The sequence below is a fragment of the Rhea pennata genome, chromosome 1 (genome assembly GCF_028389875.1).
Source record: "Rhea pennata isolate bPtePen1 chromosome 1, bPtePen1.pri, whole genome shotgun sequence".
NCBI classification, from domain to species: domain Eukaryota; kingdom Metazoa; phylum Chordata; class Aves; order Rheiformes; family Rheidae; genus Rhea; species Rhea pennata.
In genome coordinates this window covers 51883682-51911493 of record NC_084663.1, presented here as the reverse complement: position 1 = coordinate 51911493, position 27812 = coordinate 51883682, and the positions used below count along the sequence as shown (strand labels likewise).

At 34.5% G+C, this 27812-nt stretch overlaps 1 protein-coding gene across 2 annotated transcripts in view; it reads left to right on the top strand.

Moving 5' to 3' along the window:
* The window catches only part of ANKS1B (ankyrin repeat and sterile alpha motif domain containing 1B), a 432952-nt gene that overhangs the window by 165382 nt on the left and 239758 nt on the right, over nt 1-27812 (top strand). For both annotated transcript variants that reach the window (XM_062585768.1, XM_062585759.1), the window contains exon 12: nt 787-967. In XM_062585768.1, coding sequence (XP_062441752.1) covers nt 787-967 — 181 coding nt within the window. The remainder of the gene's footprint in view (nt 1-786; nt 968-27812) is intronic.

The window sequence follows — 27812 nt, the reverse complement described above, 5'->3', positions numbered from 1 at the left end:
GGTTATAGTATGGACTAGCCCTAGTGTGGTCCCATAGCCCTATGCCTGTAAGGAGTTGGAGCACATTCTGTACGATCCTGAAGTGTACCTTATGGCATAGATCCATCCAAAAGGAACCCAGTTTTCAGGCTCTGTGAGGCATCTCTGCAAACCGCTTTAGGTGGTCCCCATATTAGGTGGGGTCAGTCAAGAGATTCACTTTAAAAGTGCACACTGGTACAAACTAAGGGAGATGTATTCCATGAAAACTCAGTAAGAAGGTTTGCTTTCCATGTGTGTTTTTTAAGCTGACATTTTTCTCCTCAGGTTTTAGATGCTTCAGTCTTGGAATATCTAAGGCAGCCCTTCATAGACTGAGTAAACAGCAGAGGGTTGCTTTCAGATGATGTGTGGTTTTGTAATTTTCATTATATGGGCATTAGCAATGGAGTTGCTTTGCAAGACATACCCAGCAGTGCAGCTGGTGAAGAGCACCATTTGTTAGCAAAAGATGATTGCAATTATTATATGCATGGCTGTAAAACCCAATTTAATTTTGAATTAAATTGATTAGAATTATGACATGCTTTTTTTTCCCTAATCAAGATTAATCTGAATTTTAGAAGGAAATCATCTTTAATTCACCATAGCTTGTCATATAAAATGATTTTTAGTTGTATAACTTTTTGGTTGAAAAAACAGTAAAAGAAGAGAAACACTAAATAAATCTATTTAATGTCAAGTAATAAAATTATAAACAAATATCAAGTCTGTATTTTATACTCCAAACTTCTATTTTTCTTGTAGCCCAAGCAGCGCACATCAATAGTATCTTCTCTGGAATTTCACCGACTGAATCACAGCCATGATTATTTTGAAATCAACTCATCCATTGGCTGTACAAGTTTTATTTCCACTCCTGCAGTCAGTCCAGCTAATTATTCCTTTGGATCTGTGGAAGACAGTATTGAAGAGAGAGAACTTCCAGGTATAGAAAAAAGCTTACTTGCCTATCAACAGAGCTTTATGAAAACATAGATCTGTGGGTTTTAGCTGAAATTGTTGTAGTTGACTTATAAACCATTGCTTTCTTTAGATATTACATAATAAATCAACTGAGCGAGGTTCACAGTTTTACTACAGAGGTTTTATGTGAAAAGAATATTTTAATATTATATATAACTTTAATTATAGCAGTAGTACCAATTCTACTACTAACTGCATTTTGGTAGTGAAATACATTTGTCATAAATATAGAAATTATTCCTTAATTTTTTATGCTGCTTAACAAAGGGATCTCATAAAACATGACCAGTATTATTAAAATAGACTTTTCCTGAATGTTATATTTTTTTAAAAAAAACAACTCTATTCTACAGAAAAACCTGGATTTTTGGTATTGTATTCCTCAATATGAACAGAGAAAAGGAAATTTTTAGGTAGATGATTGACATTGTTTCTGCAATAGTAATGGGATTTATTAAAACAAATTTTTAATATATTTACTGTGTCTGTAAGTATGCATAGTGTGGTAATGTGATTGTAATTGTGAGGCTTTTATCTATGTGTAGAGGTTTATTTATGAAAATGCCTTAAAAGGATTTATTAAAATATTTTCTTCTTCCCAGGGCACAAGTTAAGGAGTAAAGGAGTGCATGAATTTAGCTACTTCTGTCCCTTCAGATATCATATGCAAATGGCTTTATTTAGGCTAAAAACTAGTAGAAGAGTATAGTATTCAGCAATGCCAACGTACTGAAGCAAATCTCTTTGATAACTAATTTACATGATTTGCAGATGAAGTTATTTCTTTAAAAAGTATTACTCTATTTAATAAATAAATAAAAATAGATTACTATAAAATAACAATAAATATAAAAGTATAAATTCAATACAAGCTCATTGATTGGCTTCTGTAGCATTTCATATAGATCTTCAAGTGAGGTGAATTCTGTATATTTATGGTTAGTAGTATTTAAAAATTCTGAAAACTAGAACATACTGCTTCTAAACTGTCATTAAAATTTGAATTTCATAATGAGATGAAAATAAATCTATATTGTTAAAGAAATTATTTGAAATAAATTAGGAATGAGAAATATTATCTGTAATGATGGAAGAAAAGTTAAAATGGTCAAAAAGAATTTATATTGCTTTTCCTGGACAGGCGAAGTCTTTAGCTTTCACAAAAAAAAAAATCCCACCATGCTTATACTCATAGACATAGCAAATCCTTTCAAGCAATGATTTATATTATTATTATTAATTTGAATGGTTATTATTATTAATTTGAATAGCAGCTCCATTTATAGTGTTGGGTTTCTTTCTTTCTTTTTTTCTTGTTTTTTTTTATTTTGCTCTTTGTACTGTAAATTCTCTTCAGTGATCAGAATTTTCTTTTAGATAGTTGAGTGATACCAAATATGTCTTGCTGTTTAAAAGCAAAAAATAAGAAAACAGAAAAAAAATTCATTGAAGCTGGATAATGAACTTCTCCAATTTTCTGCTGTTCTAGAATTCTGATTAAGTTCTTTACAATGTCTGGATTTGCTTTAATTTTACTTGTATGGTTTCATTTACAACAGATCATAGTAACTTTTAATCATTGCAAATTATTTGGTCTGAAATTGGAGGTAGAATTTATGCTTATTATAATTGTACACTTTTAATATGTAGGTGATTTGATTTATGTATTCAGTGAAAGCTGAATTCCTCCTTGTGTCACTGCCTTTAAAACTAAAATAACAAAAGCAAAATGTCTGGTTCTGAAGTTCTGGGAATCTTTTATAAGTTTTTCAAGAGTACAGTTTGCCATGAGTAAATTAATAGTTAACTATCAGTAAATGAAATAATTATAATATAAGTGAGGATGGTTTGTATACTAGAATTGCTTAAGTAGCATATGGCATCACAGATAGCAGCAATCTTAGTCTGAATGAAAAGATCAAGGTTTTATTTTGCTTACTGATGGGGTCCTTTTGACTCCTGAGTAATAGATGATGCTCTTTATTTCTGCAAGAGATACAGGACACTTTAAAGAATAAGGAGGACAGCAAAGTCCAGAAAGAACAGATCAGAATTTTCTCACTTGGAAAAGTTGCTTAGGACTTATTCTTTACAATGAATAATGAATATTGAATGCCTCCTTTGCCTCAGTCTTTCTGGTAGGACAAAGCCCTTGTGACCAGAGAGGAAGTCTGGAGTGATAAAGACTTATTCTTGGTGGAGAAGGATCATGTGAGAGAACACATATACAGATGGGACATGCACAACTCCATGGTCCCTGATGTGGATGCACCCATGGGTGCTGAAGGGGTTGGCCAATGTCATTATGAAGCCATTCTCAATTATCTTTGAAAAGTCGTGCTAATTGGGAGAGCTGCCTGAGGAAGAAAGGAAAGGTCACCCTGTCTTTAAAGGCAAGAAGGAGGATCTGGGGAACTACAGGCCCTATCAGCCTTACCTTGATCCCTAGGAAGGTGATGGAGCAACTAATCCTGGATACTATTTCCAGAAAAGTGAAGAATAGGAAAGTAATTTGGAGTAGTAATTTGGAGTAGTCATCGTGGACTTATGAAGGGGAAATCATACTTAACCAGCATAATAGACTTCATAGATGAGATGACTGGCTTGGTAGGTGAGAGAAGGACAATGGATGTTTTCTACGTTGTAAGGTAGTAGTAACCAGTAGTACCAGCAAGATTTTGTCACTATATCCCATGACATCCTCATAGACAAGCTGATGAAGTTTGGGCTAGGTAAGTGATCAGTAAGGTGGACTGAAAACTGGCTGAACTGCCAAATTCAGAGGGTCGTGATCAGTGATGCCAAGTCTAGTTGGAAGTCAGTCACTAGTGGCCCCAGGGGTCAATACTGAGGCCAATACTTTTTAACATTTTCATTAATGACCTGGGTGACGGGACCAAATGCACTCTCAGCACGTTCATAGATGATACAGAACTGGGAGGAGTGGCTGATGCACCAAATGATTGCACAGTTGTTTAAAGGGACCTCACAGGCTGGAGAAATGGGCAGAGTAGAACCCAATGAAGTTCAACAAAGGGTAGTGCAAAGTCCCACATCTGGGGAGGAATAACCCCATGCACGACCAGAGGCTGGGGGCTAACTTTCTGGAAAGCAGCTCTGAAAAGCACCAGCAATGCACCCTTGTGGCAAAGAAGGCCAATGGTATCTTGGGCTGTGTCATAGTAAAATGCTAACCATCTTCTAGATCATCTGCATACATGATTAGTAGACATTTGTATGACAATACAAATGAAAAAACAGAGACCTGATAATGAAATGACTGCTTCATTAGTGGGATGTTCCTCATGTAAATTCTACTGTGAACAAAGACCACTGGATATGCAAAACCTTTCACTCCAGAAGAGGGTAGTCAGGGCTTCCAGGGAAATGCCCTTATAATTTCATAGCTTTTCATGCCTTATTATATGCATCCCTGAAATTCTTTTGAAATTATAAAACTTATAGGTCAAAGAAGACAAAATCATGGTCAACTTCATAACCTTGACTTGGCACAGTCAACACTTGTAGCTGAAACTTACAACTCTCGCATTGTCCATAATTGCGATTATTTTATTTTTTGCTTCTCTTAATCAGTCAGAATAATGTAACTTTCTTTAACACACATTAGCTTCAGTACATGTTATTGTACTGAATATAACTGGCTTGTGCAATTGAAGACAAAGTCTGTCTCCACTGTGGGACCTTAAGATTCTTTTTCTATATCTCATTTTCTCACTATGGGTACTGCTATTTCGTTCATCTAGGAAAGCAATATTCCTCTTTAAGTAATCCAGAATGTACAATTCAAAACTTCAGTCTTTGATAGGTGGAGGATAATTTTTCTCTTTTTCAAGGAAAAAATAACACTTGCGTCACATCTTAGGTTTCTTCTAGAAGTGTGTTCAGATCTTTATTTAAAGCAAATATCTAGTTGTTTTGTCTCATGAGCCTGATACTCCCAAAGGAAATGTAGGTCTACACTCAAAGATAAGCTTGCAGTTTAATCTTTCTCTTTGGAGAGAACTAAGATGTTCAGTATATTTCTGTGGCTATTTCAATGTATTGCAAAAGGATCAAAGGATTAGAAGCTTGGTTCAGAGCTTGGTCTAAAATTCCTGGCTGTGTTGAATTCATAGATACTGTGAAAATCTATTCTGCTTGAGGGATGATCCTTTATGTGACATTTCCAAAGCCTTATTTAAAGTAGGTCACATATTTGTCAACATTACTTTCTAATTCAGATGTCTCATTTGATAAGATCTGATTTGATAAGATCAAACTGTGATGTCTAGTTAGACTTTTCAAGATTTGGATCTTCAATGTTAAATTGTTTGGGGAATGCTAGTAGTGAAACACAAAATGAAAGGAATGCAAAGAAGAAAGAAAACTTTCTTCAGACCTTTCCAAACCAAACCAAACCAAAAAAAAAAAAAAAAAAATTGTTTTTCCATTGATAGAGAAAGAAGGAAATGTTAGCATGTAATGAAATCAGCATAATCAAAAAATGCTGGTAATTAAAGTATTCTCATCTCTTGCATATGAACACCTGCACAACCAGACAGGGAACACCTCAAAGAACTGTAATTACCAACCTGTAGCTGATCTCCCTGTCGTTGACCAAGAACTGTCTTCCAGATGAAATGCATGAGAAATCAAATTCAAGGCCTTTTCCCTCTCTTTTTCATCCTGTTCTTGATTACAATATGCTGAAATCTACTAAGGCTTTTTCCAAACTTTGCTAGTCTGAACCTTTTCATCTGTGAAGATTATCTGTTTTTCTCAATTTATAGCCAAATGCAATGGAGTGCAAATAGTAAGAAATACTAGAACTGTTCCAGGAACTGGTACTGGGAATTATACTAGGTACTGTATCAGACCATTTCTTTCATGTGCCCTTAAAGATGTCCAGGGGGATGTAGCCTGTTAAGGTCTCCTTATGTTGCCTTTATTTTTGCTGCTTCTAATTCCAGCCTCCTTGCACAGTCATCTAAGGCAAATGTACAGTCTGTCCCATAAGAACAGAGAAAAGTAGAATTAATTAACATTATAAACATATATTTGTTAGCAATTATTGTCATTACAACTTCCAACTTCAGAATAATATACTTCACAAAGCTAATTGTAATTTAATGTCATTTAATTGCAATGTTAATGTCCCTTTAAATCTCATTGTTAAAAGAATGTGTCAACACTCAGTGTGTAATGTTCAAAAATATGATAGCAGAAAGAACAAGTAAGGAAATGCCTGGGAAGCTCTGGATGAAAAAGATTCATGTAATTCCATTTGAAAATAATGTATCTTTTTGCAATAAAATGACCTTTTACAGTAATGATTACATGAAAAGTTAAACATGATACTCCTCTAAATACCATACTACCTGAATTTCAAAATAATATTGGAACTAGATGGTTGCATTTCTCCAACTTAAATGTCATGACAATTTTACCTCGCTTTTCAGTAATCTATAAAGTGTTATCTTTTGGTCTTTTCTCAGGTTTAAATGAATTATCTGAATTAAATTGTTTAGTAGTTACTAGTGTGAACCTATACACCAAACATACTGTGTCTCCTATGTCATTATGTGGATAATCTGATTATTAAGTCTATAGTAAACCAATGTGAAAACAAAACAATTTGAAGCAGGCATATTAAAGAAATAAAACTGTAGATTCCTATGGGATTTCTAAGGCCTGCTGTTGCAGATAGCATTGGAGGTGTTATAAAACAAGAAATGAGATGAATATCCGAGCTCTTTTCAAATCAAATTCTGAACCATCTGACCATGTACAGATAGGCATATGTGGAGCATTATGTGTACCTATCTTTAATTCAAGTGGCTATTTTTCATATTTGCTTTTTTCCCCAACATTATTTGCTTGCTATGGATAAGCCAATTAGATATTGAATGTTGAGTGTAAGGGGGAAAAAAAGTTATAATATGTGAAGTTTACTAGTTTTTAAAGCCTAGATTCTTAAGCCTCAATCTAGCAGTCAGGAGAGGATGAAGTATAGTAATGCTGTGAAGATGAAAGAGACCAGAATTTCTTAGTGACTGTCCTAAAACAGGGGAACATTTCCTTCAAGATCATTGGGAACACTATACATTACACTGTGATCATCTGCAATTATAAGTTATTTCTTTGACTCTATCTCTCCCCTAAAGTTAAAACATAAATTACTGTATGTCTGTGTGTGTGTGTGTGTACATAGAATCATAGAATCAGTAAGGTTGGAAGGGACCTCTGGAGATCATCTACTCCAACCTCCCCACTCAGCAGGGTCACCTAGAGCATGGTAGACAGGGTTGCATCCAGGCGGGCCTTGAAGCTCTCCAGAGAAGGAGACTCCACAACGTCTCTGGGCAACCTGCTCCAGTGCTCTGTCACTCTCACAGGGAAGAAATCCCCCCTCCCGGTCAGGTGGAACTTCCTGTGCTTCAGTTTCTGCCCGTTGCCTCTTGTCCTGTCACACAGGACAACTGAAAAGAGTTTGTCCCCATCCCCTTGACACCCTCCCTTCAGGTACTTGTACACATTGATAAGATCCCCCCTCAGTCTTCCCTTCCCCAGGCTGAAGAGGTCCAGCTCTCACAGCTGCAGCAGCAGCATGGCCGGTTGTTGATTTGGGAAATCTTCCTATTCCTCCTCCCATGCCTCCCCCTAATTGGCAGGCCCAATGAGAAGACCATCTGGGCTCCCAGACCCTTGACCACCGTGCCCAAGGCCTTGAAGTCTTCCCTGATTGTCTCTAGTTAATGTCTATTTGCATAATTAAAAATGTATTACATTTCATTTAGTTGCATAAATATCTTTTCTTTGTGTGAAGACAGAACAGATGTAACAGTGGTTTATCACATCATACAATGTTTTTCTGAAAGAACCTCAGATATTAAAACAATAAATGTAGAAAGAGTTTTTAAAGTGCTTCTTTGGAGGAACAGGTTGTGAATGTGATTGTTACAAGCAAAATAATTACGTTTTTAATGATGTATATATGATTGAATCTTTACCAGTTATAATAATTATCATGAGGTATAAGTTCAAAAGAAAATTTGTTTTCTGTAATATTTCATTTGCAATTCTTAGCCATTTCTAGAAGTACAACAACTACAGGCAATGCTCAGATTTATCAGATTGTCATCTTAGTCAACTCTTTGCTTTGCTGTTTTTTTTTTTTTTTTTTTTAACTAAGCTGGGAGCAAAATAACTCCTTAACTTGTAATGGGACCAATTGCATAGACAGATTGTGTAGTTCATAGGCAGTAACCATGCCCTATACAGTTCTCTTATCTTTCCTCTGGAAATTTTGTAGATGAGGTTGACAAAGCTCTGGAGGGACACTCATGGAAACTTCCTCAGTCAAAAATTCCTATTGCTAGATGAGGGCTATGAGAAAAGATTTATATGAGGTTTCTGACTTCAGTTCCTCACAGTATTGTTTGTGGTGAGAAATTTTGGGCTCACAGAAATACTCACTGTTTTGTTTTTCTTTTCCAAGATAAAATCTTGGAAAGCTAGTTGTTAAAATTATAAATATCCAATTATTTAAATCACTTGCTGTTTACTCAAGCATCTAACATAACCCTGGCACAACTGCATCCCTCCAGGCAAGTGCGATGGTACTCATCGTTGCACTCTTACAGGACATTCTCTCTGTCAGTTACGTGAGGCCTGCTCTTAATTCACTGGCTTCTTGGCCAGTAAATTAACTTGCTTCTTTCCTCCAAAAACATTGTAGTTATCTTTTTCAGGCTATACCTTCTTCATAGGCAGGAGAACTGTGACAATAAAAGATAAAGAGATCAGATACCAATCTGCAAAAGAATAATACTGCTAAAATTACAGGTTTTGGACACAGGAAAGTCTGTTTTGTCTGCATTACCATACATTTTTAACATTAGTAAAAACATACATAATTATTTCCCTTGAACAATATGGGCTGTAGAGTGCTCTCTTTTTTTTTTTTTTTTTTTTTTTTTTTTTCCCCCTCAGATGATAGTTTCATATTTTGGCCACGAAAATAAAATGAACAACAAATATTCAAAACAATGTTGTGTTTTGTTCTGTAAAATACTATAGTCTATTTGTCCATCTTTGCTTTCCTTCCTGAGTGATCTACTCCTCTTCAGAGTGTTTTGAACAATTCCTATAGGCAAAGAATTCCTATGATACTACAAGTCAGTAGAACTTGCAGTAGCCCTGCTGTGGCTAGATGGTATGTGTACATACTGTGAGATGAAGTTCCTCTTGAACCATATATTACTTCAGAACTATCACAGAATTCAGGTATGCAGTTATGTTCTGGTAGCTTAACAAGTCCTCAGCTGATCTGCTGTAACCAGCTATCTTCATGCTTTTACTCTACAGCAAATGTTGAGTACCTCTATTTTACAGTGAAATAGAGCTTTTGATTATGACACTACTGTTCATACAAGTGTGTTGATGCTCAAGTGACTTACTGCCCCAGTCGTGTATCTAAACTTTGATGAAGAGTGATGAAGGGAGATAGAACTATTACTAATCTCATTTACAGATAAGGCACGTAGCACCAAAGGACCCAGTGGCTTGCTTGATTTTAATAAGAAATTTTGGAACAGACTTTTTTCAAGTTCCAATCACATCATAATCATAAGGTTCTCTTTTGGGAAATTCTAAATTGTAATATTTTCTTTCCCTGAAAAACATTTTTCTACATTCCACAGTATAACAGAAATTGATATATCACCTATAGCAACTGTAGCCATGGGGAAATATTTTTTCTCCAACAGTGAAAGCAAACCGCTGTCACAAAGAGAGTACACACAGTAATATCAAAGCATGAATATTTTCTGATGGTGCTCACCAGGAATCCTGATGCTTAGATTTTAGATTTTTAAATGACATCTCTATAAGTTTAATAATTTTATGTATTATAGTATGCTGCCTGTTATTACTGTATGACTGGTCTTTGGTTGCCTTAAATACTTACTTTAGCTACATAAATACTCAAGACAGTTATTTTACAAAGTATCATACAGTGGTTTCCTTTCATCCCCTTTTGAGATTTAAAAAATTACGGACGACTATGCCTTGAATAATTTTTTAACTTCTCCTTATGATTAGATATTGCTTTGAGTTTTCCTTATGAAAGCTTTATTTCCTTTTATGGGAACTATATGCACTCTTCTGAGGACAAGATATAAACCAAGATTGTTTATTGGATATCCACTTTCCTTCACTTCCCTTCCACTCCATCACAGTCTATCAGACTACTCACGATGCATCGTGTCATATCTTGATACTGACCTATAGTAATTTCTATCAAATGAAAATCCATCCAATAGTTTGTGTATAATTAAGCCTTAACCCCACAGACCTTGTACAATTAATATTCTATCTGTAAGAAAATTAAATAATTAATTGCTAAGTACTATAATTAAAAGAGTATTAGGAAAAAATATACAAAATAGTAAAAGGACATTAGCTATCATAGAATCATAGAATTATAGAATCATAGAATCAGTAGAAGTGGAAGGGACCTCTGGAGATCATCTAGTCCAACCTCTCCGCTCAGCAGGGTCACCTAGAGCATGGTAGACAGGGTTGCATCCAGGCAGGCCTTGAATATCTCCAGAGAAGGAGAAATAGCTATATTTCACAGCTATTACTCATTCTAGTCCTAAGTCTAATAACCCAAGGATTATGGCAATGATGATAAAGAAAAAACATATTTTTATGTTTCTGAGTAATTTTTCATCTAATAGAAATTTGTTCCTTAGCATTCATTATATGCTGCATTTATTCTTTGGAAGCTTGGGAGCTAAGCTTAAAATAAAATAAAGATAAGGCAGTAGGTCCAGTGGTTCTCTTAAGTAAATGTCAAGAATGTGATTATACTAACATCTGATGAGAAATTCAAAAGTATTTTTATTCTACCTTAAGAATACTGTCACCTTTCAAAACTGAGTGAGAAAGAGGAGCAAAAAGAAGAATGAGTTAGGGCAAAAATAGAGAGAGAAGAGAAAGAGAAAGAAAATAGTCAACAGCTTGGTGGTTAGGATACTATAAAATCCTAATTTCAAGTATTTTTGCCAAGCAGAGATTTCAACCTCTGTTTTCTGCATTACTAGTAAATACTCTAAACTTCTGATCTTCTGGGTTCATCTAATTCCTCTAGTTTCACATACACATTCTGTTCTGGAGCTGATAAACCTTTCCCCAGGAAAGCCTTGCAGCAACCAACAGTCACATGTCAGGAACCTTTTGTTAGAGGAATTAACATTTGCCACAAGAAAGGCAAGAAAAATAAATGAAAATTTCCCAAATCAACCATTTCCTTATAATCAGAGAAATGCAGTTTCATTATCTTAAAAAATAAAGTTAAAAAATTGTAGTTGCTTTTTATGAATATAAGAAATTACTCTGGATTCCACTCCTCATTGATTCATAATCTGAAAAAAATTAGACTTTTAAAAAGGAATTTTAATTACATACAGTAGTTATATATACACTATATCATTCTTTGAAGGCTTTGTATAAATCCAATGTGCATATATATTTTGCAAAATAAAATACTTTGCAAGATAGCTATGATAATGGCTATCTTCAGAATACTTCACAGAGTAATTGATACTAATGGTATGTTCAATCCAATAAAGAAATATGTTTGGAGTGTTGATTACTGGTTAAAATAAGTATATTTTTAGGGGCATGATCCAAAGCTTATTGGTGTTAGTGGAAATATTCAAACTGACTTTAGTAGATATTGGATACAATCAGATTCTAACACTTTAAAATTACTGGTATGGAAGAGGTTTTTCTTTCTAAACACTAGAGACAAATACATCAATTCAAAAACAGTGGGATATCACTCTGAACTAGATCTATAATTCTAAATTAGAACATGTGTATGGTATGTCTCAACAGTGATTTAAAACAGGTTTGAATTGAACTGGCACACTTAACTGACAATACAGGGGATTATTCCCTGCTTTAAAAAAGCGTTTAAATCTGCATGCTTCCCATGTTTCTAAGGCTAGAGATAAAATTGGGGCATTTTAGCACAGTACATCACTTATTTCTGTTTCAGATTCTAAAAATTGCTTTGAAGTGTATGCCAGAAGCAAAAATTATTTCTGCCCATAGATGAAATAACTCATTCTCTGTGGCTTCCTCAGATATGTATTCAATCTCTGCTCAGGAAAAATATAATTTATAAAAATAGAATGATAAAAAACTCTTAATGCTAACTTCAGCACTTAGCATTCAGAACATTATGGGCTAAATTGTGGCACATAGTCACAAGCTCTTCCAGAGGAGCAGCAGCATAGATGATCTGTCTCAGATGGGCAGAGTCTGCTCCGGTAAAAAGAGAAGGAGAAGGGTATGTTCACTGCTGTGTTATGCCAGTGGAAACTGTTTCCTTGAATTACTCGTTAGATGGGTATTGGAAAAGATGGAGGTACTAGAAAAACTTGTTCCATTTCCAGTATTTTTGACTCTTTTTCTTAAGAGTGCAAGTTCATGCTGAATACTTCTAGCTTTAAGAATGGGTTTTTCCCTATTTGTCTGATGTTCTCAGAAATGTAATGTATAATGTGCAAAAAGAAAACAGGATCAGTTTCTCTCTTCAGTCCCTAGGTGTGAAAAGAGTTCAGGGAGAGCTGCTGTCTGCTGTTCTTTAACAGCTCTCTTGCCAGCTGATGCAAGGCCTTATGGCAGGATTTCACACATACCCAGAAGATCAGGAGCAGGACATTGTCTGGCCCTGTGTAGATGCAGAGTGGTATATAAATAGCAAATGTAAATTTATTTTGTATTTGAAAGAGAGGCTTAGTTCAGACTATCACAGCTACTACTACTGGCTGATTTGGGGGATAAAATGTTTTTACCAATTTTCTGCAGAACTGTGAAGCCTGAAATATTATAACATCACTAAAATAAAATAGTATGTCATCCTCTCTATTGCTTTTAGGGTAAATTGTATCTTCCTATGTTAGTAAAGACTATAAGGAGATTTCATATAAAGTGAAAGCAAGGCATGTTACCACTAAAATTCAAATCACTGGATCACAGCAGTGACAATTTTCCAGTTGGCCAGGATACCTAAAAGCTTTCAGAAGGGGCTAAAGTTGGATCTTTGAAGCTATTCATTTTGCTACTCTTCTGTTTACAACCTTCCCAGATTAGTACAAAACTCATAATCCCTTCCTGATCTGAGGTTGGGAGGACACTTTTTGTTCTAATGACTCATCACTGGAGTTTTTGTTTGTGTAAACCATCAGTGAGTTTGACTGGTGATATAGAAGCTGAAGTGTAGTTCAGAATAAGCACGTTAAACATATGGACATTAACCTGGCATCCTTTTCTGAGAGTCCAGATTTCTGGAATGAGCAAAACGGATGAACTGTTAAACACTTTAGAATATTATATATGAGAAAGTGTAATAGGATAGAAAATGCTTGTCCAAAATGTGAAAGGTGTTTGCAATATTTAAAGATATGTGGCATAATATCTGGGAAATGAGAGTATATAGCTTATTCTGTTACAGGATTATCTTTTGATGAGTTTGAACTTTTGTCTGGAATGAGAAATGCATGGTAACTATGTGCAGACTGTCTTTATCCCTGCGGTTAACAATAGAAATGTACCTATGTTCCAATAAGGTATTTACTAAAGCTGTTGGAAGCTGAAAAATCTAAATAAGCAAAACAGACGCAAAAGTTGTCTCAATTATGGTTTAAGTGTGATTCTGCATTTTTTTATAATTAGATAGCATATTGGAATTATAGATTTGTGATAAAGAAAGATTTAGTGAAAACTGTGATGCCCTGATATTTTGCAAAGAGTTACTCAAAATAAGTTATGTGTGAAGCATTTCCCAGATGGTAAAAATTCACTCCAAGGAATTTAAATTGATACTCAAAATATTCCTGTGTTCATGAAGCTCCTTTTGCATCTTTAAAATGAAAATTGCAATGTACTATAGCCACTGCCAATCGTACTGTAATTTATTACAAGGAAGATTAAATTGCAGGTGGAAATTTAATCTTTTCCTATGTTAAAACTTGCAATATGATATCCTCATCTTTGAAGCTTTGACCTATTTTTCCTACGTTATCATGAAACTGAACTTCTGGGAAATATCAGTAAAACATCATGCTCTTATGACACAACTGTCAGTATTAATTTAGTTACAGAGACATTTCCTTCAATTTAGGTAAGATTTCTTATAACCTCTTAGTCTTAGTCTTAGTTTCTGAAAAATATTTTTAATTAAAGGATTCACTACTGAGTTTGTAATCCTGTAATCAGTTTAAGATAATAATTGAATATAAAACTTTCTTCGAATTTCCTAAACCTGCAATAGTCTCATCCGAGTAAATTGTTTTGCAGGTCTATAGTAATCAATTGTGGATGGCCACTAGATTATTTTTTTTAATTTTGCATAAGATTTTGTCTGACATTTCATGTATTCTTCATGTGAACTGTGAGTCAATGCACACAATGCTTCTTTTATTAAAGGAACAGAAGCATAGGGATTTAATTTCGTGTGTACCAGTGTAATATTAAAAACTAATTAATTCAGCAAATGGTACTTTCTTTCTCAAACATGAGATACACTGAGAAAAAAGAACTAAATGCTTCTATATCTATAAATTCTTTGCAGAGGAAGATTCTCCTAAATTAAATGAGTACTTTTGTGTGTTCCTGCATAAACATGTCCTGCTTTCCTAGAATTTTCAACATAGAATTTTCATGTTTTATGAAAAACAAACAAAAGCAGAAGGTCTTGATCTATGTCTAATCCTAATTCTCTGATGCTCATGAATCATTCAGAAGCTGATTACAGTTTCACCCATATGTATATGGTGTGGTATATATATATCTTACCCATTACAGTTTGTCTATCTAAAATGCTAGAGAAGAGAAGTAAATTGTTTAGTTTCTATGGCAGAAGAATAAATGATGTTGCTTATAGTCTGCAGAAGAGTTTGCATTGTGTTCTTCTGAGGTGGCTGCGTGTTTCTGGTATTTAAAATGCGTTTTATGATATTGAGATCAAAACATTTGTATGAATGATTGTGCATCTAATTATTAATTTAATTCTGTATATTTTGCAAGGACATATGTCACATATATTTCTGTGTCCAGATAGTAAAGCATTGTGAAAATAGGCAATATAATCCTTTTGGTTTGTGACACTGAGAAGCAGAAATGTGGTTTAGAGAGAAAGGTTGCATTTTATTTTTAAAGCCGGCAGTAAGGTACTAGTGGACATACTGAAAAATGGAGGGATGAGTACAGTTCATTTTATAAAGCAACTGAAGCTGAGCTTCTTACAGAACTGTATTTTAAAATGAAAAAAAAAAAAAAAAAAGAATCTGAGAACGATTACTTTTCATTTCTCTTAAAAGCTGTAATACAAATCCAGCCTGCTTGAACATATATAGCAAATGAAGAGAGCAAGAGAAGCATGTATCCAACAGTACAGGAATATGTCTGAATGTAACCTAACTTGTGAAATGTATTTCCTTACAGAAATACAAGCTCATGTCTAAATTAAATATAAAATATGAAATGCAACCACAATAGGAAGTGATTTTTTTTATTGTGAGAATTCTTATTAGTGGAAGTCATATCCAAAAAACCCCAAGTATATATTTTTAGACTATCACTGAGAGATTGGATTCAATGCTGATTCTTAGAATTTTATGTTTAAATTAAGCTAAATATTAGCAGCTTCAGCATCTAATTTTCTGTTTGTCCATGTGTTATGATTTACATAATTTTTCTAGATTTGATGTCCTTCAAATTCAATATATGCGAAATGCTGAGCTCTTGGCTGTAAATTTGTGCCAACTTTTAATTTGCTTATTTTGTCCCCCTAGTTTAGTATACTCTGACTACGTATTTCCTTCCGTGTCAAATAATATTCATTTGTTCAAATGATATCCAGACCATCTAGGAAGAATAACACTCTTAAGATGCTCCTATAGAATAATTGTTAAAATTATAGCTAGCTTTACGAAAAAAAATTCTTAAAAATATTACAACAGGAGAAAGAATATGAATACTACAATTAATATTCTTTATTCCTTTATTAATGCATATTTAAACAATGCAAGTATGGACTTCTGGATATTTTTTCTATAAGATATCACCATAGTCCCATCAACAAAAATGAAAGGTGGTACCAGAGGTGTGCAGTGACTGCCTTGATTTGGTACAAAAGCACTGGAATTTAGTGATTTTATAAAACCTATGCTTTGCTGTTGCTAATGTCCTATGCTGGACATTAGCTTGGAAAATCAGCTCAAGAAGAGCTTATCCATTATATCTAAGTGAGATAAAACTTTTCCTGAAGCTGACAAGAAAATGACTTCCATAAAGGTTGCCTATATATTGCAAAAATTAATCCAAAATATTTTAACACTATGTTTATTATGAAGCTGTTATTAATTATCATTGAGTATATTCGTTTGATCATAATTTGGTTTAAAATTCAGCTTCTTGAATCATGTGATGCATCTAGGAAATAACATAAGTGGTTGATATCAGTTGTTTTCCAATTTTATTGGTATAAAATACTCAGCAAAAACAAATGGACAATTTTTATGATCTTGTTATTTGGAAAATGCACTACTTAGTAAACTGGATATTTCTGTTTCTGAATTGAGTGGATTTCCATTCAGTGAAATTACTGGTTCCATATTTTGTTACCGTTTCGTAGTAGTGGAGCTGGGTTGCCTAAGCAACCAGTAAAATACTGAGCCTGGAACGTGGCTGTTGCTTTTTTGCTGGCTTTTAGCCTGAACGCAGTTGGTGCGGAGCAGCGCTCCCAGTCCTGAATGTCCGTGCCAGGAAAGCGTTGCCCCTTCCGCTTCACAAAGCAGAGAGTGGAAAAACTCCCCTGTGCTAGACAAAACGTGCTGTCTCCTGTGCAGGGGTCTCCTAGGAAATACGGGGCAGAGCTGGAGCTGTCGCGCTGAGGGAGGGTGGAGAGCCTGAATCTTCAACGCGTGGGCTGTGTTAAGCACCCTTCAGAGCAGAGGCTGTAGTGGGGAGTGGAGAAATGGCAGAGTAAAAAGATTTGTGTTTTTAGAGTTTGCACAATGAGAAAAGTCGAAACTCTTGCACTAACATTGTCTTTCCTGGCTTCAGGAATTAAATATCTCATGTTCCTTTTTGAAGCTATTTTAAAATTTTAATTCTAATTATTTATTAGTTTATACGTGTTTTCCATAGACCTGTAATATTGGATATTACTTACTTCTTTTTAAGTAAAAATTGAGACAATAAGGACATATTTTAAAAAAGAGGATGCTTACATACAGTGAAAGATGAAAACTTTCATTCCTTCTAGTGCTGAAGGAAATGAGATTTGGACTTCAGATAACTGGACCCTTACTGCCCTGCCTGTTCAGTTAGGAGCTCTGATGCTTTTAGCTCTCTTGTTTGCGTGCACAGGTCTTGTGACTGAGGGGAGATGCTGGCTTTGAAGGATCTGGTTTTGCTTTTGTTATCTTGGATCAGCTAAGAATCACAATTGTCCCTAGTGTAGCAGAGAGTATTCTGTGGTCTGAAAAACATAAAACATTGAGATGGGGTCTCTGCTACAAGTTTTGTTTGTGTAGCCAGGTTGGCTGGAAGTATGAAAAACTCGTGTCTGTTCAACATACTTCTGCCAGCAAAGCTCTGTATATAGAAGCATTTTATTCTGTGGAAAGAGTCCTTTTGCTGAAGTATCTGATGGTTTTGCATGTGTAAACTCTCTCTCTCCATCTATGGGGGCTTTGTTCTGAAAAACTTAATGCTAAACTGAAAATCCATGTTTGTGGCTCTTTTCGTATCAGGAGAAGACGGTCTTCAGAGAGACATCAATCTATTTAACAGTTAAACGCATGGATAGCTTTATTCACACATGCTTATATTGTGAATTAACTGGTAAACTTAAATGAATAAAACTACCTATGTACATATTCCATACAGATTAGATCTTTATCTAGGAAAACTGTCAAAATATATTGTTTTTTCTTGAAAAAAAAATAAATAAAATGTTTTTCCACAATTTACATCTTTTGAAACATCACTAATTACCATAAGAAAAGTGCAGCTTATTTAAGATGTAATTACCAGGATATGGAATTGACAGCAAAATTAGTGTTCTGAGTTTTTTATCATATTATTAGCCCCTTCTACATACAGACAGAACAAAATTTTTTGTTGCTGCTAGCTAATTAGAAATATTAATATACTTACTGCACTAACTGATCACATGCAGACCACACTGAAGAAATAAGCTTCAAATGTAAATAACAAAATAAATCGGATATATGGCTTTATTTAGTTTTCATTATTTGAAAGCTTAATAAACTACTGATAGCAGTGGATTCTGTTCCTGACCAGTTTCATTATGCAGTTTGCTTTTTAGCCTCTGTGTCTTTAGAGTATGACATAATTGAATAAAGAGAAGTCTAGCATCTTGTTAGAACTTTTCCATATTAATAGTATGAACAGAATATAAAAATGTACCTTAATATAATACTCGGCTTCCAAAATAGATTATTACTACATATCTTGCTGAAAAATTATACTAGGGAATTGACAGTTATAATTGCTTATTGCTAGAAAGAAGCAAATTGCTTCTAAAAATACTTTCACAACTTATTTTATTTACTAACTATTCATTAAAAACTTTAATTGTACTGAAATTTTAAAATATTAAAGCAAATTGTCATGTTAAAAAATACAGTCCTTAAATTTGTTTTGAAGCAGTGTCATATTTTCATCCATTGACTTCACTAAGCTTTGCATGAGGCTTCACATGCCGTGGTTATGGCAGTTTATCACCATTTTACATTTTCTGAGAAACAGAAAATTTATTAATAAATTTTCAGAAGATTTATTACTAAATTATTATTTTGTAGTCATTCATGCTGTCTGTGAGAAATGTGATGCTTTGGAAATAACAAATACTATATTGAAGAGTGTCAGATGCTATCACCATAGGGAACAGTCAGGAACTGTTGTAACAGCTTGATGTATGCCATGTATATCAGAAGATCCTTTGGGTATTTTTGTGCAAAGAATTCTGTGGGGATGAAAGAGCCTGGGACATCTGAAGATTTGTTGCTCTCTCCTGCCACCTCACTGCAGAGTAAGCTCTGGGGTTTTGTAGTATATGCCTTAAATTGCTTTGAGGAGCGTTTGAGACCTGTAATTCATGACATGTCTATGAATGGTCTCTGGAATCTTTAACACTAAACTTCTGTTGCACCAGTGCCTGGTCTTACAAGGAACGAGATTCAGCGACCCAGTCCCATATTCCTGTATATCTTTATGAGTCCTTTAATGATCGTATTCCTCCATCAGTGTCAGAGTTTTCTCTTGAGACTAATATTAATGGATCATAGTTGATGCAAACACCATGTTTTGACACAGTGCAACCAAGTGGCTTGTAAAGTTTTGGTCTTTATTGGAATGAGAAAAACTGATTTAATGTGGTCAAGGAAACACAAGGAAAAACAAAGACCTGGAAATAAAAAGTGACTGCCCTGAGTTAATATAAATGATATCTCTACCTCAGTCCAAAGACAAACAGAGTGTGCTCAGTAAAGAAAGCACATGTAACACAGTCCGGTAATCTTTAACAGTAGTAATAGCAGCAGCAGTAGTATAACAATATCTATTTATAATATATATATATATATATATATTATTTATATATATGTGTGTTTATATTAGTTATAACTTATACCATCTTAAAAAGGTCAGTGTTGTCCCCATTTCACAATATTTCTTTATTGTACAATGAGCATGTGAAGCTATAAGCCACCTTTTTAGGAACCAAAAGCAATACATATGTGAGGACTAATTAGTCCTCAGAGAGAACACTAAATAGCCAATGCAAAACATTGTGTTGACAAGCAAGGCTGTACCTCAGATCTGAACTTCTATCTGTACATGACCTTGTGCTGTGATATTAGGCTGACAGTGCGTTCGGAGTTAGATAAAGCACGTAGCAACTGTGCAGCATTTGGTGCTTGGAGTGCTTTGCTTGACAGGGATGCCTGATAAAAAGTCAGCATAGCATGTCATTTTCTGGGAAGGTTAAGGCAAATTATGTGGAACGGAGTCATCATTTGGAGAGAGACCTCAGGCCACAGAGTGGACACTCTGGTTTGAGAAGGTGAAGGTGTGCAGTAGGAAGGGTGAAAAGAAAGATCAGCATTTTAGACAGAAGGTTTGCAGATGCATTGATGGTCTCTTGACCCTCATATTTCTAAGATTAACTATCAAAACAGAGATGAATATAAAATTAACTCCCTTAGTCAACCTTGACAGTCCCAGGATTTTATCTTAACAGAGGATATCTCTACAACAGCTGCAGCTGTGATCTTTAAACTGCCTTTACCTTGAAAACTGTTACTGGAATTCAGCATAGCATAGGCTAATTCATTCTATTTTGGGGGGAGGGGGGCAAGTTTCACAGCCTGTTTTATGTACTGCAATGATATTGCAAGAGTGCCATAACTATGTTGTTTTTTTTTTTTTTTTAAGGTATCTTGACCTGTACTCTGTACTGTACTTAGTGTTGTAACTGTGCTGTTGTCTTATCTTGTGTCTCTGTAAATAGCTTAGTATTTATTCCTTGTTTTTCACCTTATATATCACCTATTCTTTTTTTTTTTATATGAGTCAGCTGTGATGTTAAATACTAACTACAGAACTTGTCAAAAACAATAGTATTCATTGTAGGTTAAAATAAACAGATTTTTGTGGATTTTCTTCAGCCATGCAAGTATGCAGCCATTAAAAAAGACGGTGCTGAAGTGTGTGCATCTGCAGAATTTATATCTACTGTGCACTTGTGTTAATACTCTGAAGCAGAAAGGTATTTTACAGAATTTCAATACATACTCTTATTTGCAATCAAACTAGCTTTTGTGTCTTACACTTTTTCATCTTCTAGACAGTCTTACAGACAAGAAGCAAATTTGCCATTAAACTTGCTAACAAAACCTTGTATTGAAGATGCATGTATACTCTTCTCTACCTAGAAGGGGTGTTGTGAGAATTTATTTTCCCTTACTGGAAGGAAAATTACCACTTCAGGTAGTTCAAGCAATCTTAACTGGTTTTTCACTAAAACCAGTGCTCATTCAACTGGATACCACAACTTATTTTTGGAATGGGCAATCTCTAGCGCAGCACTTGCAGTGAACAGCTGTACACAGTAATATTTTATATCATTACAGCTGTCTTCAAAATGATCGTATGACTCAGCCTTAGTTTGATACTGAAACTAGAAGCTTAAATTATCTCAATTCAATTTTTCTCCTTTCATACTTCAAGAAGTGTTTTCTTCAGAAATAAATGACCTATATCTTCATCTCTTGTTTTACATAATTCTTGACAGCATGTAAAATTCTAATAAATAATTGCTCTCTTTCAAGCAATTTCATTCCTCTCCAGTGGAATATATAAAAATAAAGATTCTTTCTAAATATGTAAAATCTTTATTCAGGTGTTGACTTGGAAGATTTTGAATGTTCTACAATGAAAAAGTCATCTGAACTGCATATTTCTTTGAACACAAAATAGCTGCTTATTGGTGAATTTACTTGAATCATTATTACTCAGCTAGTCTGTCACGTGCAAAAATATCTTCTAAGAAATTACCTATACATTCCAGAATTCTCAAGCAAAAGCAGTTGTTACCTTGAAAACCACTCTTAAACTAGGATAGTGGAAAACTGACATGATGACAGTTTTATGAGATAAACATTTACAATATATTTAGTGATGGAATTGCAGTATTCCCACTGAAATTGAAGATTTTTTTTGTCAGAAGAAAATAAGCTTCAAGCTAGAGATGGGAGGATTGGAAGCAACTGCTTAGAGACCGCTATAGAGAGTAGTGCATATAATGTTAGACGTAATTGGAGGGTGATATGAGAGAAGGTGAATCGGATCTAAAAATTACCTTTGGTGTCTCTCAGATCTTAGCTCTCAGGTGCCCTTGATACTGTAGTAAGTGCTACAGTAAATGCTATGAACTATATCCATGTGCTTGTATAGCTCCACAGAGAATGTGCAGGGAATGATATCTCAGTTAAGGCTGATGCTTTCAAATCAATGTTATTATACATGATTTGAAATTTATTCAATCATATCAATATTATGATATGAATAAATTCAATTTATACATGAATTGAAGAAAGAAATCTACTTAATTCACCAATTTATTTTAAGAAAAATGTGAGAGCCAGTTGAACTAACAGCCTTTGAAGTACATTATGACAAGGCTAAAATACATCCTTGTATATTGTAATACACTAAAATGAGAAATGAGTCAAGTCTTCGCTTGACTGCAATTATTTTCCTCTTTTCCCTTTTCCCCCATCTATTTCTTTGGTGTAACTTCTATGAATGCCTTTGCATTCACAGCAAGGTACAGGATGAAACTTTACGTCTGAAGGCTAAAGTTCTCCCTATAAAGTCAGTATAAGGAAAGATAGATTCTGTAAACTTAAGCGTGATTATCCTCCACTTTATATCTTTTGTGATTCCAAAAATAAGTCTATGTTGTAATGGGGGATGTGTATTTGGAATTTTGTCCAGCATTGGCCACTCCTCATGAGAAAGGAATCTCTTGCAAAAACAAAAGGGTCTTTGCCTACTTTGCTCGCAATTTTCCAGATATTCATTAAACTGTAGGAGATCTTTCTTCAAGGCCCCAAAATGGTGGCTTTTGCTTGTGTTAATCCAGAGACTAGCTGTGTCTGGGTATCCACTTTCATCCCTGCTGGAAGCTTGACTTCCAAGTATATACTAGCTGAGTTTCTTTACGATTTCTTCGAGTTTGAAGTGTTGTTTGTTTGTTTATTTTCATATTGTTCTGGTGACTTGCAGTAACTGAAGGAGAAGAAAACACTTGAGACTGAGCATTTTGAGCTGAGACCTATCGATATGGCAATCTCTTTTCAAGAGTCAAAACACAGGACATATGTAAGATTGCACATCAAAGGGATATGTGAATAAGGCTTGAGAAAGTCTCTCTGACTTCATGACTGTATGAAGGTTAGCTTAGTGTGTTGTCTTTACAGCCTGGTTTACAACTTTGAGCAGTAAGGCCATGGTTGAAAGGATTGATGACTGAATGTACAGAAAAAGACATCTATCATGTAATTAAGAGACCAAAGGAAAACTTTATGTTGTGGAATATCTAAAACGTATTTTGGATTATACAATTGTTTTCAATACCTAGTTTTTCAAAAGTAGTTCAGCTCCTCTAAACTTACTGATTTTTTCATAGTTTCATGGTTTTCCCATGATTGTTAGGATTATGATATTGACCATAATATTATGACTTATTCCAGAAAATGTCTATGACAAATCTATAGGTCTAATTAGAATAGTGAAATCAAATGTGATACTAGAAATACTGACATAGTTATTTGTGAAAGAAAAGTTGCATGTAAACATGACTGACCTTAGGCAAGGAAACAGTGAAATAACCCCATACAAAGCACTTCAGATACAGAGAGACAGCAAACTGAGTAGTGATTATTAAACAAGTATTTGAAAATGTGAGCTTGCATCTAATAGTAATTAAGATTTGCAGCATCTGGAAGATATGGGAGAGGAACATGGCAGAAATGAAAGACAGAGGCGTCTAGTTTCAGAGATATAGATGTAGTAAGACTGAAAGTATTTGCATAGTGGTACTGTTCTGGTAACATGCAATGGTACTCTGGAGTTGGAATTCAGACTCTTCCAAGATTGCCCCTTACATTTTGTATTTTCCCACTCTCCTTTTCTAATTCATTATTCCTCAATTTTTTTCACTTCTCATGCATTTTAGATCTTCTTTAAAGCACTCCTTTTTTTTGCAAAATCCTTTTTTTCTATTCTATTTTTTACACAGTGTAATATAGAAACCTAAACTAGATCATAGGGTCTTTACTTTTACAGATACTTGAATAAACAGTAATTCTGAAGACATGACTCAATGATTAAAAGAGAAAATAGTAATCTTTAGATTTAGCATCCATCGGGGTATACTACTTCATCTGTACAGTGCCTGGGAGTCATCATTCATTTATTTTTATTTCTTTTGGGTCTGCTATTGGCTGTGCATTTTGTTCAGAGACACACATCTCCTAATACCGTGCTCTTATATGCAGGTACAAATGGCACTTTCTGACTTTAAGTTCATGAATTTGAGCTATGAGCTGCTGTGGGTATATTGTTTTTTAAGGCATTTTGCCATATATGTCAGCTTCAGGAGAAGATAGGTCAGCACTGGCTGGCATGCCAACTTGACTGTCCACTCTCACCAACTGGGAACCTTTGTCCAGTGCCTACCTTTAACGTTTGTACACCCACAGTGAAGATATGATGCAATATTTGTACTTGCTCTGAGTCAATTTCTCTAGTTGTCAAGGTAAATGAACTAGTACACACACTGTAGAAAGATCTAGTTTCTTACTCCTGAATATAAATTCTTAGAGTGTTAGCCATGCAGGGAAAAATCATATTGCTCTGCCACTCTTCATATGAGAACTGCAAAGTATAGATTATGTAATTTTTTTAATCAATGAATTGGCTTCAAAACTGGCAAAAAGTATCAAACACTGGAAATGACCAATGTATCCTGAATCTTGGTCTTTTGTGTAGTAAAACATCACCATATTGGCCTTAAAATAAAGCATAGTTTAACTGAAGCGTAGGAAAGACGCCATTTTTAAGAAGCACGTACTTGCTTTGATTCATACTTATGTACTTCTCTGGTGTAATTACTGCATGTCTTGGGCTGCTGTAAAATAATAAAAACAATGAAAGTTCAGATTGATTAGGGATATTTTGAAACCACTTGCAAATTACAGCCTGACTTGGTCTTCATATTGATAGTCAGCCTGGAGATTAAGTGAATTTAAATCAAATTTCACTTCAACTTTTCTTTTAAGCTTAGTTCTAGTAGGAATCAATTGCCATGTCTGTGAAGCAAAGCTCATTTTGTTTTGGAAGCACACATCATATCTCCCCATATATTTTTAGATGGTTTAAAAAATTTAAGTTTGTCCAAAAATACATAGCAACAGAGGAGGCTGGAGGAAGGGAGGTTGTTTTTTTTTAAAAAAAGCCTATACGCCTCTTATCTCTCCTCAAATTCATTCTATGTTTACCAGTACTGTAGCTATCCCAGTTCCTTTCAATTCTGGCTCATCCTTTATTCTCTGAGCAGAAAGTTCAATATCTCGATGTCTTGTCTTCTATCTAAGGCTTTTACCATAGCCGAGATTACAATATCCTGTTAACTAGGCTCACTCTTTGTTCATTTAAGAATTCTTAGCATTCTACTTGGAAATACCTAATGTTTGTCACATATTTCTCCCATTCCCGATAGCCTTCTTTCACTCAAGTTAGTGCAGATAGGCAGAATAGTAACTCAAGAACATAAGTTGAGGTGCTCATAATATTATAATATTCAAAGTAACCTACTCCAGAAGTGGGAATAATCTGTTCCAAAAGTGGACATGTCTACTTTTTTGATTGTACTCCTTTGTATTAGGTGCTTACATAAAAATTTTAAGCTGTCAAGATGTAAATATAGGCTAAATACTTGTCATTTTTTTTGTCTTCATGAGATTTTTGAAAGCTAGTTAAAAATATAAGCATTTTATGTATTAAGAGGTCTTTCTGAATCAATTTTAATTTGACACTGTCATCAAAAGTTTCTGGGTTTAGAAGTTTTGATCTTCAATATGGTTCCCATTTTTTCCTTTAAATCTTAGTCTTTCCTCTCTATTCCTTTCTTTTCTCTGTCTTTCCTATTGGTTACAAAAGGAAATCAATAAAGTGTTTGCTCATTTTTAATCAGAAACTTGATTAAAATATTTTCATTAGCATTTCTGATTATTTTATAGTAAAAGCTATTAAAAAACTGCAAGCCTTTGTTTGATATTGGTATTTGTTATTGTGCTATCTGATATATAGAGCTACAGCTAGATATAGTGATTTTTTTTTAAGGAGAGCAAAAAGTGACTTATGTAAATATCTCAGGAGACTGTGACCGTTTGATTTCCAATTTGTTCTAAATGAGGAATATGCTAATTAAAACAATGGTAATATTGTTTCTACAACATTTTGTTAATTATGATTGATTTAATGAACTACTGCTGCATACTCCATTCTCCTGAGTGTGTTTGGTAGGTTAAAAAATTTGTCAGAGCAGCACTTCAAATCTGCATCAAAGAAAATGCTGAAGGAGTCAGAGTAATTTCATAGCAAGTTGATCCTGAATCTCCAGAGAGCTCTTCAAAAGCAAGTTTAATCCAATGCAAAGAATTACCTTTTTTGGCTACATAATGTGCATCAAAGTTATTTTTTCTACAGCTTCAAATTAGTTATATTACATTGCACACTATATGTTTCATTATATAAGAAACATGGAGTGTAAGAGCTGTTCTATAGTGTAAATTATAAAGGTAAATATATAATAAAAGGTTGTTTTATAATCCCTTTGAATCATGAAATATTGGAATGGTCCAGTTCTGCTAAAATTATTAATTTTCAGATAAAGTGAAAATAGCAAAACAATGATGGGACCTTGACAGCAAACAGGAGACAGGAATTGATTATATTACAACTTGTGAAGTTTTATTAATAAAGAATTTGTATGCCATAAATTGCCTTAAATATGACAGTGAAAACCATGTAGCACGCTCAATGCAATGGACCAGGAAGATGATTTTTGTAGAAGAGTTTTTGAATGCATTAAGATCAGGGAGCCTAAGGTTGTAATAGATACAGTACAATGGTTTGGACAACAAATGGACAAGTAGAGGCTACATTTTAGAAATAATTTGCAGGAAGATGTATTGAGGCTTAAATACAGTATGAATGCAATAATCTGTGGAAGTAAGAGATGGATTAACACTCAAGTTACAGAACAGTTCTTGTGAGAAAACAGTAGGTTCTTTCCTACTGTGTTCATAAGTCTGAATGATGAAGAATTTAGTCACTCTGTGGATTTTAATAATTTTCTCTTTTCTTTGGGGGACAGCAGAGAGAAGAGAGTGGGAGAGTAGGAAGTGGGGAAAAAGGAGTGTATGCAAAGAAGTTGATCTGAGAGTTCAGACCTTTTTTCTGTAGAGACTGAAAAGAAATATTCCAGAAGGGAAGGTTTGAATCAGGCCACTCTCACCAAAAGTAATACATATCTATTGAGAATGAGTCCCTTTCCAAAAGAGAAGCAACAAAAAGAGTTATCCTAAAAGTTCTAAGGAGAAATGTGAACACTTTGGCTTTTGATCCTACCAATTCTGAGGAAGTGTTTGTGATCAGCGTTTAGAAAATACTGTATGAAAAAGTGTGAAAAATACTGAGGTTTGGAAATTTGTTGTCACGTGAAATGAAACAGAGACCTTTCTAAGCTTTCGGTGAGAAATCATGAGAAAAATGTTCTTTTACCATATTTACATAAACTTTACAGTCAGGAACCATGCCAAGTAAATGAAGAACCATTCACTGCTTGACTGATCACAGGAGCTGGAACCAGAAGAAGGGAGCATGTTAAAACTAAGAGGCAAATTGTGGCTCACATATCTTTGTAGGCAGTGTTTGACATACACAAAACTGTGATATGGCCAATGGGCAAGTGCACTGCTGTTCACAGAACTTCCGTGTTCATTTTTTTTAGTTCCAAGGAAGTCCAGATATCAAATGCGGACCTCCCACAAGAAGGAAGATCCTAATGGTACATGGATTAGAATAAAAAAGATTATTCCAAGGATAGATGTACCCAATGAAAAAAATTT